The sequence below is a fragment of the Ruditapes philippinarum genome, unplaced genomic scaffold (genome assembly GCF_026571515.1).
Source record: "Ruditapes philippinarum isolate M1 unplaced genomic scaffold, ASM2657151v2 ctg226_1_1_1_1, whole genome shotgun sequence".
NCBI classification, from domain to species: Eukaryota; Metazoa; Mollusca; class Bivalvia; order Venerida; family Veneridae; genus Ruditapes; species Ruditapes philippinarum.
In genome coordinates, this window is record NW_026856455.1 from 109,955 (window position 1) to 122,775 (window position 12,821).

At 32.6% G+C, this 12,821-nt stretch overlaps 1 protein-coding gene across 4 annotated transcripts; it reads right to left on the bottom strand.

Annotated features, from left to right (window-relative positions):
* Positions 1 to 1,403: 1,403 nt before the first annotated feature.
* On the bottom strand, positions 1,404 to 11,301 carry LOC132746596 (uncharacterized). Of its 4 annotated transcripts, none has more exons than XM_060735801.1 (12): positions 11,229 to 11,301; positions 9,453 to 9,564; positions 7,847 to 8,038; positions 6,350 to 6,424; positions 5,823 to 5,885; positions 5,302 to 5,442; positions 5,001 to 5,077; positions 4,184 to 4,754; positions 3,566 to 3,610; positions 2,919 to 3,059; positions 2,340 to 2,378; positions 1,404 to 1,870 (listed from the first exon to the last, which is right to left on the bottom strand). In XM_060735801.1, exons 2-12 carry the CDS (start codon positions 9,532 to 9,534, stop codon positions 1,740 to 1,742), a joined length of 1,557 nt encoding a protein of 518 aa, XP_060591784.1. In that variant the 5' UTR covers positions 9,535 to 9,564; positions 11,229 to 11,301; the 3' UTR covers positions 1,404 to 1,739. The 4 variants fall into 4 exon arrangements, with proteins under 4 accessions (XP_060591784.1, XP_060591783.1, XP_060591782.1 ...); XM_060735800.1 differs by lacking the exon at positions 11,229 to 11,301 and adding an exon at positions 11,178 to 11,201; XM_060735799.1 differs by lacking the exon at positions 11,229 to 11,301 and adding an exon at positions 11,045 to 11,178.
* Between the last annotated feature and the right edge of the window lie 1,520 nt (positions 11,302 to 12,821).

Here is a 12,821-nt window from a genome sequence, read left to right on the forward strand (position 1 = left end):
AAATTAGATACATATTGCTTATTTAAAAACGAATTTTCCTCAGAGAAATATCTTATATGTATTAATAATATAAATTACAGGAATGCATTGTGTAGATTTAGATGTTCTGCACATGACTTGTTGATTGAAGAAGGCAGACATCGGAATATTGATAGAAACAATAGAAAATGCACTAAATGTAACATGAATGTGATTGAAAACGAATACCATTTCTTGATGGTATGTCCATATTATAGATCAATAAGAATGGAAAATCTGCCAAAATATTACAATTCTTGGCCAAGTATACAGAAATTTAAAAATTTGATGAAATGTGAAAATAAATGTACTCTTAACAAACTTGCAAAATATATCTATCTGGCAAATTGCAAACGTGGAAATGTACAATTAAACGAAGCATTATAGTAACGTTAACGATATATTATACTTTTATACAAATTATATAAAGTACACATTTGTAAATTAGTATTCGTCAAGTCGTTACAATATGTACTTACTGTCTTAACTGTATTATTGTCATAAAAATAATTATTTTATTTTCTCAATAATTGTCTACATGAACTAAATTATTAAAATACAAATAAACATGTCAATCACCCTGTTTATGAAACACGTATGTACTAATAATTTACATATTAAATGTATATCCTGTACTATAGATTGTATATATATTTTGTTAACAGCTTTTCGAATGTCTTTTTAATATGTTTGTGTGATAAATTATGTTATACTTTTCTCATAATTATGTTACTCTTTACCGCCATACATTGTTACAACGTATTGGCGATGAACATGTATATATGTTTGTGCCAAATAAAATGTTTGTTCTGTTCTGTTCTGTTCAGTACAAAGTGTGATGACGTCCCTCAAACAGCGCCATAACATACAACTCAACCAAACCAAATGTCACTTGTCGCACAAAGGCCCAATTGAATTGTATTAAACATGAGATTTCATATTCTCGTATTTTGCCGAAATGATTGATTCTTATTATAACTTTTACTTGTAAGATACAATTATATTCGTCTTTTCGAGAGTAAAATTTTGACTGAAAGTTTGTTTATCTTGTTATTTATATACATGGCGCACATTTGAGAATTACCCTTGCATTGAAAAAAAATATAGTATTAAAAAAGGAAATGCTGGGATTTGAACCCGCACCAGTAAAGTTGATAGACCAGCGCGCTACCACTACACTACAATGTCTCACTGCAAATAGTATTGCCAATAAGTATTACAATACTATCCATACACACATGACTTACCTTTTCTGAAGTGCGCTGATCCATGTTATGTTTACAACGGTTCCGAAATAAATAAACTTCAACAATACAAATAACCGTTTTGGGGTATATAAATAGATTTCATCGACATTATCAGTGTATCTAAAACTGAAATCCGTAAAGAAATAAAACACTTTTAATAACTAATTATTTCTATAATAATGGGTTTAAATTTATCACTGCGGTTAAATACTCATATAAAACGTAATTTGCCAGACTTTCTTGAAACAATCACATCATCGTAGCAATTATATATTTACACTAGTCAATTTTCGCATGTATTTTTTTGCATACTCATGTCTGTTCATTCAAATTATTTGAACTTAGTATAAACAAAAGACTAGTATTCGGAAAATCATAAAACACTAAACATAATATATACAGTACTTGTTTATATTATCTTACAGATCAATTTAAGGCGATAGAAACATGGTCTACTCTATTTTTCATTTTTCTCTAAATACATGCACATAAATTGTGGTCATAGATTCTTTGCCCGTGACAAACATATGGAATATATCCAACTCCAATCAGATGTTCCAAGAAAAATTGTGGTCCTAATGCAGGTAGTGCCCGCTTAGTACAGTCTGAAAAAGAAGAACAACACAAAGAAATATGATTGTTTTATTGTGATTAAATGTACGAAAAATACGCTCTAAAGCACTGCATGTAATTAAATGGCCTTCAATCAAGTACTTTTTGCATCATTTAGGGGATAAATTCCGCTTTATGTTCCGTGTATTTTTATGTAAATGCATTTAACAGGTAAAGATTTAGCTACACACTCAGATTAATTTTTTTATCATCCCTCTTACATCAAGTTTTATAAGATTTTACTTCGTTTGTTTACTTATCATTTGTTTTTATTTGTTTTTTTTTTGGTTGTGAGATATTTATTTTTCCATTAAAATCATCATAAAAAATTCAAGATTTTCGAGAATATGGAGCATAACTTTAACCCAAGCAAGATTCTTGTTTTTATTATGTTAGTGAGCATCGGTTGGAATTTCTGCTCCAGTGTAAATAGGATATCGTAGATAAATAAAGAAAATATACCTTTAACTGGAAATTTGACCTCGTCATATGCGGTATCAGCTGTAATCAAGGAAATAATAATCATTTATAAAGCTTGTTTATTTGGCTTTAAATGGCAACAGTTTTACTATAAATTTAAATATTAATAGCTTCTTTAACATAATAAAAACACTTATATGAGTTGCATAACCTATTCATTTTCCTCTCCTACAAAACAATTAGATATTTGTAAAATGAATTTATTATGATCGTTAAGATATGATTTCTTCCTAGATACGTACGCATATCACGATTATTACACACTATCAATAACAGGTTCTTATCTTTAACATAAATGTAGCATTTAAAATGATAAACAAGATCATCAAAGGCGGCGTTCAATGAACTCAACCCCACAAGAACCAGCAACAAGTACCAGTGGCAAGGAGCCCAGGAAGGCCCGAAACAAAACAGGACAGGGCGCATCATAACACAGTCGCTATATAAAGAAAAGTTTTGTAACATTTTTTTTTGCAATATTGCAAGAACTGAACAAAGACAAGATAAAGTAATTCATTTTGATAAAAAAACCCAGAAAATTCATACATAAAAGTATCATACCTATAGCTGGTTTGCAGGCACACAAACTGTGATCGTACACTGTATTACCATGACATGTAAACGGTATGTTACCTAGACCTCTCACGTGCAACAGAAAATATTGCGGACCTAGCGTCTCCAGGGGCTCTTTTTGACATTGTTCTACAAAACCAATCAAAAGGAAATTAACATTTCACCAAATGAGATTAAAACAGAATCCCCAAAGATGTCAAACACGGAAAAACTGAAAATGTTGAAGGCTCGGTTTGACCGAGTCGTTCATGGACTGTAGTAGTAAGCTACCGTTCACACCCCTTAGCATCGGCTTCAGCAGAATTCAACATTTAACATAAAATGTATACAAATACTAATGTCTCGAAAATATATGTTATTGTCAAAATAAACAACTATCTGGCATCATTTTCCTTTTTCAGCTCATAAATATATGAACTTTTTGAAAACAGACTATTTGAATGATATACTTCTAATTATGTTTTATATTCATAAAAACATGCCAAAGGAATTTCTAAAAAGTACAAAAAGCTGCATTCCTTGTCTAAGGACAATCTTAATATCACAACGGATTGAATCTGCACAATCATTAGGTCATTCATGAAACTACATGCATATATAAAACATATTCATGTTAAAAATAAAAAGAAACATACCTTTAGCATGATATTTCTCATTAAATGGTCCATTTACCGAGGAAGCTGCAAAAAACGTAAAAGAACGATTACAAAAGGAAATACATTAATTGACAAATATGAAATACATGTATATGCCATTTTATATTTACGGAACCACTTTTAAGTTTGAATTTCTTATATTTTCTTCGTCCCTACTTATTAGGGACCGTATCAGCTTTAGTACAGTTTAAACATTTTTATTAAGATTTTAAAGTGATATTTTTTGTTGTAAATGGTATCGTTTCATTACCACACACACGGCAACTCTACTTATATTTTGGTCATATACGATATTTTGTGAACATCTTAAAATTAAATTAAATACACAAAGAGAAATATACATTGTGACATTTTTCATGTAGAAATATAACTACAATAATTTTGCACTTAATCTACTGAAAACAAACATGATTAGCCTTTCCCAACATTATAAAGTAAGATCAGTCTGCAGATCTGTGCATCTGATGACCATCCTTTGTCTGTTGATGGCTCATTGCTTTTGTATTTGATATTAATTTTTTTTATCTTCGAATGGAGTATTCCTTATTCTAAGCAGGGAAAATTCAGGGTTATGATCATAATTATTCGTTTCCGTACCTGCTGTCCCATGTCGTTTATCAGGATCGATAACTTTATCCGCATCTTTAAGCGCATCGATTTTTGTACTTATTTCATTCAAAACATTTAGAATATTATCAGGGTCCACTGCAACTTTCCTTAAACTCTCGGTATTTTGTTTCTTCTTTTTGACTGGTTTTGTACGTATAATAAGCGAGTCATGAGCACCATTTGAGTGTCCATTGTTATCCCTATGGGGCTCATTTTGGACATTGGAATCTAACACAAGAGGCGAGATCTTCGTTCTGGAATGAGATGGGAGACCACCTCTGCTTCCTCTTAGGAATAAACTCTTATGTGCATCAGATATTTGATCTTTACCGATACCAAGACTGGTCGGATCTTCAACAGCTTGTCCAGTGATGTTGCCATGGTCATGCAGTATTACCCTTACATCAGATTTTTTGACTTTAGGCTTCTTTTTCTGCTTTTTGACTTTTGAATTATGAATATCGGTTCTCCTCCAGTAGGGAATTTCTTCAGCCCGCTGATTAGCGGAGAAATCTATATCGGATACTGAAATACCCAAACTTTGACTGATGGTATTGTCCTGTAAAGTAAAATACTATATGTTACAGTGCATGGTTCTAGAAGAGACACATTTATTGGAACAAGAACATTTCTTATGTTCAGTAATGTGCACTGATTTAGGAAATCTTATCTGCAATCAGTTATACAGACATATATTGTAATTTCGTCATTCTAGAAAAGTTATACGTTGCTTGCTATATTTTACGTTTTGATTTACACTTTACAAGACCTTATCCAATTTCTTATTGAATAGATGTTAACTTACGGAAGCAAATCCTCTGAAATCATCTTCTATAATGATAATGTTAGCATCTTCTGGTTTTTCGGGATCTCTTGAGTCCACTGAAATGATAAGCCTTTAAAAAGAATCTCTCAAATTCACAGAAATAAGATAAAATCAAATATATCCAAATTTAAAACTTATTTAACGTTATCATGCATCATTATGATTGGGACGAAAATCAAAAAAGAAAGTTAGAATTTTAGTTATAAAACTCATATTTATCCTTCAGTTTTCAAAAAATGGATAGTAACTAGCTAAAACTCGGTATTAACATTACTCTTACCGAGTTTATGTACGCAAGTACAACTTGTTTTCTCAAACAACGTTCCAGCAGCACACTTCATATGCCTCCAATTATCTCTTGGTTCTCGAATTAAATACCACATTGGTCCACGTGATGAGGCCCGGAAAGGACATTCTTTCACTATAATCAATACAATTTTTTAAGATTATTTACTAAACTTATATATGAATGTGTAGTATGAAATTTGTTTATCAAATCGAACATCTCCAAATTGCAAGACTATGTAAATGATACAAGAAGTGTAGCAATGTCATAAATTTTCAACAAAGAATTAAATTACGAGTATGTTATTTTAGCGATATACTTTTGTTACATATCATTAAGTTAAAACATATTTTTATTCAAGATATATACACATGTTAATAATTTACAAATTAAAACATAAAGGGATTGGACCGCGAGCTGCAATAGCTCATGGAAGTCCTCTCATTTCTTTTAATAAAATTACTGTGATATGTTAATGTTATTGATACATGAATATATTAATGTTGAAGAATTACCTTCCCCAGTGCGTGTATTTATTAGCAGACTTGCAGCGAGTGGTCTTGGAGTTGTTGATGGTTCTGTAAAAAAAGAGCCAAAAATGATAAACTATATTGATAAATGCAACGATTTGTTATTTTTGTTATACTAGTACTTCGTTTGTAAGGCCGCTGAATTCAAATCAGTTTTCTCTAAGACAAATCGTTTATTTTGTTTTTGGACAGCCGTTGTTTCTATTTGGAAAACTGTCCTGTCCGACATCACGCAAGAATAAGCAAGAACATCGGCATACTGGAATTTAGAAATAAAAAGTCGATGCGAACTAGCAAACCGATGTTTGCTTTAAAAACAATATTGAGCTAATTAGAAGTTCAATGTCTTGTTGAAGGAAATTACATTTACACATTACGAATGAAAGGGTCTGTCACTGTATTTCTTAACTTTTCTGAAAGTAAATTTGTATGTCCTAGAACTTACGATGGACAAAGCAGTTTCTATAAATCGCAAACATATCGCTCTTTTAATAGTATACATTTTTCCTTACCAACGCGTTTCACTATATCACGTGGGTCTACTTTGCTCCTACTATTAATCGTGTTATGGATTCTTTTCTTTCTATCTGAAATAGATATAATAAATAAGTAGCTGAAACTTATTAATAATAACAGATTGATGAGATTGTCAAAGGCGGATTAATATTATTTATATATAAATATTAAATGTGAGTTATGGAATAAGTATCCTAATACTTAGTCTGCCGACGGCAAGTGATTTTGTCCATGTGACAAGTGCATACCAGGATTCAGTCAGCACTTCTTTTGAAATTTTCCCTACAAGTGACGAATCGTTTTGGGAAATATATTTATATTGATAAAGAAAAGTTTGTTAAGGTAATAATACTTTCATCGATAATAGGATTACTTATTCAGCTTGAAAAAGATAAAGCATTATTTATTCTCTCTGATCAAGCTTGATTTTTGTACGTTAGTATTATGAGAACTATTATTATCTTGACTTATAATAAAGGCGTCATTTTTTCATGCTTATAATGCTTTTATTGTTATAAATTATTCATTTGTTTCTATCCTGTTTGGTTGTACATTGTAACCCTGTCTACTCCATATTTTGATTTTATCTCACTTTCCTCCCCCTTTTGTATAAATTATATCGTAAGGTATCATTCAACTTTTCATTTTTACTTCGTATTTTTATATTTAAAGTAAATATGTGTCCCGTTTGTCTCGTTATTTGGTATCTGTATTTACTTTGATTTAACTATATTTGAACCGCGTCACGACAAAGCCAACATAATGGGTTTGCGTCCAGCATGGATCCAGACCAGCCTGCGCATCGGCGCAGTCTGATCAGGATCCATGCTGTTCGCTATCAGTTTCGCTATTTGTAATAGGGTTTGTAAGCGAACGTACAGCATGATGCATGGATCCTGATCAGACTGCGCGGATCCATGCTGGTCGCAAACCCATTATGTTGGTTTTGTCGTGACGCGGCTCATTTATATATATCACCGTAGTGGTATATTTCTGGTTGCTTGTAAGCTTCAAGAACGGGTCTGCATCACCCATTCGCCTCGACTGCTAATAACTGCAGACAACCCGTCATAACGAGTCATGATATAATGTTTTAATTTAAAAAGACGTACAAGTATATTATATATCTTTTCTGACAAGTTGAATGTTTGTTTTATTTACGTCAGTGAGTTCACATTTCAACACGAGACTAACATTGTCATTATATGACTTTCCCATAAGTCTATAAATAATGAGCGGTGGGAACTGGAAATAAGACATTTATAAATCAACTGGATTGTTTCCCTATATAAAACAACAACAACAAAAAAACATAGTCGGGATCCCAACAAAGCTTGATCTAAAAGTTTCATTAGTTGAATAGCATACATCTTAATCACAAGTTCTCTTCTGCCCTGGGTAATTCACTTTAAGTATTAGGTCGGATAGATGACTTCGGTGATAAAAAAAATAATGTGTGTAATGATAAAAATGTGATTAAATGATATTCTTACTGACTGATGTAAATATAAACGACATAAGATTTGTACATCCACAGACACCAATGTCAAACACGGTTGTCTGTGCACACGGCATATGTATAAAGTTTGGCTCATAGGCTGGTTTTCCATTGTTGCTTGGTGGTACAGGTTGTGGTACTTTGTACCAGTCCGGTCCAAGCTCTGATGGTAACAGGGAACAATTATCTGAAAAATGGAAAGTCACATTACATTTTGATAAAAAAATATGTCCGTAAGTATAAACTAAAAGTGTTGGAAGTAATAAAATGCACGATATATTCGAATAACCGGAAATAATTTAAAATTAAATTCAACATTTTGTGTTCTTATTTTCACATTCTATACGTCACTTAGTTTCATTGTTGATGTTATTTTCAAATGTCATTTGAAGCGAAATAAACTCGTTAACCGATAATTAAAACTATTGCGGTTGTCACTTTTATATTTATTTCTGAATATTTAATCTTTTCTAGAAACATCTCATCATTTATTCTATCTTATTTTAATTACTCCTTCTAGACTACTTGTTTAGGGTCGTATTTATGAAATAAGTTAAAACATAAATAATGTTCTGAAACAGGGAGAGCCGACATCAGTAAATGAAATTAAAATTGTGCGAAAGTTTTTATGAGTGCGTTCATAAAAGAAAAATGAATGGTTTGATATTTCATCCCAACTCATACATTGGCATTATCCGTTACGGTATCTAACGTTTAGCTATTGTTCTGGATATATTGAGTTCAAATATCCCGAAAGAACAGAAGATGGTAACACTTTTAACAGTACAAATGTACATGTTAAGAAGGTTTTATTACACCAACACCATCTCATTCAATAATATTTAGTTTATACAGAATTTATTATAGTTAGATTGTGTTGTTAGAAGCTATAGAAACGCTCTCAAATCAAATCCGTATATGGGACCAACCGGTACTAGGCATTGAGTGTAAAGACTTTTTCTAAATGAATCAACGGATTTGATCCCAACAGCAAGCAATCCTTATAATTCTTGTCCGAGATGTGAACCTCTCAGAAATTATATTAAGTAATATGCATTGACATTAGAACTGAAATATATTGTTAATAGTGCAATCGTCATAATGTTGAAGACGAATAGCATATCACGAAAATATTATAACGATTAAAGTACTTTTCATTTGAAAAGGGTATCACGTACTCACGAAGATGTGAAAACTATCGTTTAGAAAACAAATACACGTATAGATTTTAAAAGAAAAAAATAAGAGAAGTAACTGTCTATACTTTGGACTCATAACTACAATACTTAATACCCACGTACGAACTGCATAACGCGTGTTCTAAAAGCAAAGTTATTCATATAAACAAAATCTTAAATGTTAAAGAAGTTCCATATAGCTAAAGAAAAACTACATGTGATATTTTGTCATGCCAAATGTGATTGTTCAGAAGCACCTCTTAAAACTAACAGGGTTTTGTCAATACAACGAAAAATTTGTTCGTATAGCTAGACATATATTTTACCTAACTTTGATTAAAACACAGATGATCTATGTATTTAACAAGCATAAGGTATGATGGAATGAGTACAGATGAATGACTATATTGTAAGATATTTTACCAATGTGATGAATGCTGTATACACTCTGCACGATCACGTTAATGATGACCCAGCAAAAACACAAGCTGCCATCAAACCACATAGTTGAGTCTCTAGTTCATCACATGGTAGCCTGCAGTTAAAATAAGACACCAATGTTTGTTTGTATACAAGACAGACGTAGACATCAGTCCTTACAAATAATGTATGTTTAACTTAACATGATGTTAATATACAACTGTTACATTTAACCTATAGATATTATATTTTGCAAAAAATAGCTGAAGTGAAGTAGGAGAAAAGCAAAGACCCTTAAGAGGTTATGGACATTTCTTCACACATCACCTTCTAGTAGCGGGCTTATCCATCAACTCGACATTTCAAGCATCACCCCCCTAGTAGCGGGCTCATCAATCAACTTGACATTTTAAGCCTCACCAACTAGTAGCAGGATTATCCTTCAACTTGGCATTTCAAGCATCACCCACTAGCAGCGGGCTTATCTTTCAACATGACATTTCATGCATCACCCACTAGAAGCAGGCTTATTGTAAAAGCACCACCACAAGTGTGGGCTTATCAATCAACTTGACATTTCAAGCATCACCCCCTAGTAGCGGTCTTATCAATTGAATTGACATTTCAAGCATCACTCACTAGAAGCGGGATTATCCATCAACTTGATAATTTAAGCATCAACCTCTAGTAGCTGGCCTATCCATTACTTTGACTTTTTAAGCATCACCCCTAGTAGCGGGTTTGTCAATCAACTTGACATTATAAGCATCACCCACTAATAGCGGGCTTACCCATCAACTTGACATTTCAAGCATCACTTACTAGTTGCGGGATTATCCTTCAATTTGATATTTCATGAATCCCCTACTAGTAGCGGGATTATCCTTCAACTTGGCATTCACTAATTCGGTCTTATCCTTCAAATTGACATTTCATACTGGTGCAATAATTTGTTAATACAGTCAGGAATCCAGAAATAGACACGAATTAATTGCGTAACGGAATTTGACATTAAAAGAACACGAACAATCAAACAAACTCATCTGGGTTTACGCCTCTGAAGTATTGAAGTAGTAACAGGGTAGCGTTCCATATTTAAATATATTATATCAACCAACCTATACACAATCCATTTTTTTTACCAAAATTATGAAAACTGATTCATAATTCTTCTTCCTGTTCTTACTTGACAAATAAATTATGAGAAAAATTATGTACTACAGACTGCATCAGCCATTCATTTATAGTTCTCTCTTCACATATGGATATTTAGATTGCCAAAATACATTATCTGATTGGCTTTTATATTTTAGAGATTAAAAATTCTTGTATATGATTTACAACTAGAAGAGAACAAATATCCAAGAGTTAACCTACCTGAAACGAAATAATTTCATGTAAAACTGTGTGAAATAAATAATGAATTCCAATCAGCCGGCCGATCAATATCTCCCTGTCGATTATACAAAACGCACTGAAAACTTAAAACTAAGATTCACATAATATATTTGATAGTTCACATCTTTGACAGTTATGAAAGCTGATATCCAAAAACCGTATTTGTTTGAAATGATATAAAACAATAAGGATCTAACTTTTTCTAAGCGTCTACAACAGATAAATAATCGCGTTGAATTTTTATTCACTTCATTAAGCATATAAACGTTTACAAATCAACTTTAATTAATGTAGAAGGAAAGTAAAGTAATTCATTATTATCACTTTTACCGTGTCATGTTAATTAAAACATGTCACACGTTATAAACATTTAGAGGTTACCGTTAAAAGAGAGCAAACTAATGTAAAATATTGACATGAAAGTTATAATTGTGTTTTATTTCGTTTGAGATAAGTTAGACAACTTGCTTAATTGGTAAAAGAATCAACTAACTGATGAATCACGCGAAAAATAGACAGTTGTAACACGCTTGTCTGAACAAATGAGCCTCGTCACGACAAAACCAACATAATGGGTTTGCGACCAGCATGAATCCAGACCAGCCTGCGCATCCGCGCAATCTGATAAGGATCCATGCTGTTCGCTATCAGTTTCACTACTTGTTATAGGGTGTGTAAGCGAACAGCATGGATTCTGATCAGACTGCGCAGATGCGCAGGCTGATCTGGATCCATGCTGGTCGCAAACGCATTATGTTGGTTTAGTCGTGACGCGGCTCAAACGTTGTATGAGGAAAACTTCATGGATACACTCGGACGCGAGTTGTCAATTTGTGTCTTTTTGTCCTCATGACGATCTTGACACACATGACAAACAGTTATGTTATTTACATTAAGTTTTTATCGTTTGTAATTAAACACTGTGACTTAACACCGTGTACTCTAGAGTACTGGCTGCGCTGTTGCCCTGTGACCATTTCAGACTATGTTGTTTGGTATTCGTTGGATCTAGGATAAAGTAAATGCATACCTCTCACAGCAATTGTTTTTAAGGACAAAGTAAATGCATCTTCCACACGGACATTTTTCTTTTCAGGCCAAACTAAATGCATCTACCACACGGAACTTTTTCTTTTCAGGCCAAATTAATGCAGCTACCACACGGACCTTTTTCTTTTCAGGCTATACTAAATGCATCTACCACGCGGAACTTTTTCTTTTCAGGGCAAACTAAATGCATCTACAACACGGACCTTTTTCTTTTCAGGCCATACTAAATGCATCTACCACGCGGATATTTTTCTTTTCAGGCCAAACTAAACGCAGCTAACACACGGACCTTTTTTCTTTTCAGGCCATACTAAATGCATCTAACACACGGACCTTTTTCATTTCAGGATAAAAAAAAGGCACCTGCACTACCCACCAATTTCAAAGTATAAGCAGCAATCAGGTTATCACCCGAAAACCCACTCGTAGCATGATAGTGTGAATTCTACTGGTTCAAATGTCAAATATAGAGACAATTCTGGTATATAAATCAGCAAAGTACCTTCAGCTCATCATGCCTTCGTCACTGAAGTATTACACATGTAAATAACAAAATTTCATTTGCATTGTGGTTATACGAATAATATAAATATTAGCGTTACAAAAAATGAACAATTTTGACTTTTTCCAAATGATTATCATGATTACGGTTTACACTTTCATAATATACACTTTCAATCTTCACATTAAATTTATCTGTTAAAAAGTACAGATAGAAAAGTTCAAACATTTAAATTTATCATTTCGAGTCAGCAAAAAATTAAGACAATTTATTGGCGCCCGCCACTGACTGAATAAAAACACTTCTTTAAACAAAACGATTAAACAACATGTTGAACTTTTTTTCTATTTTGAGTGTAACTTAATTCATCAAATGTAAACAGTTTAGATAAGTGAAAACATGTAAACCACAAGTGGCAAGTA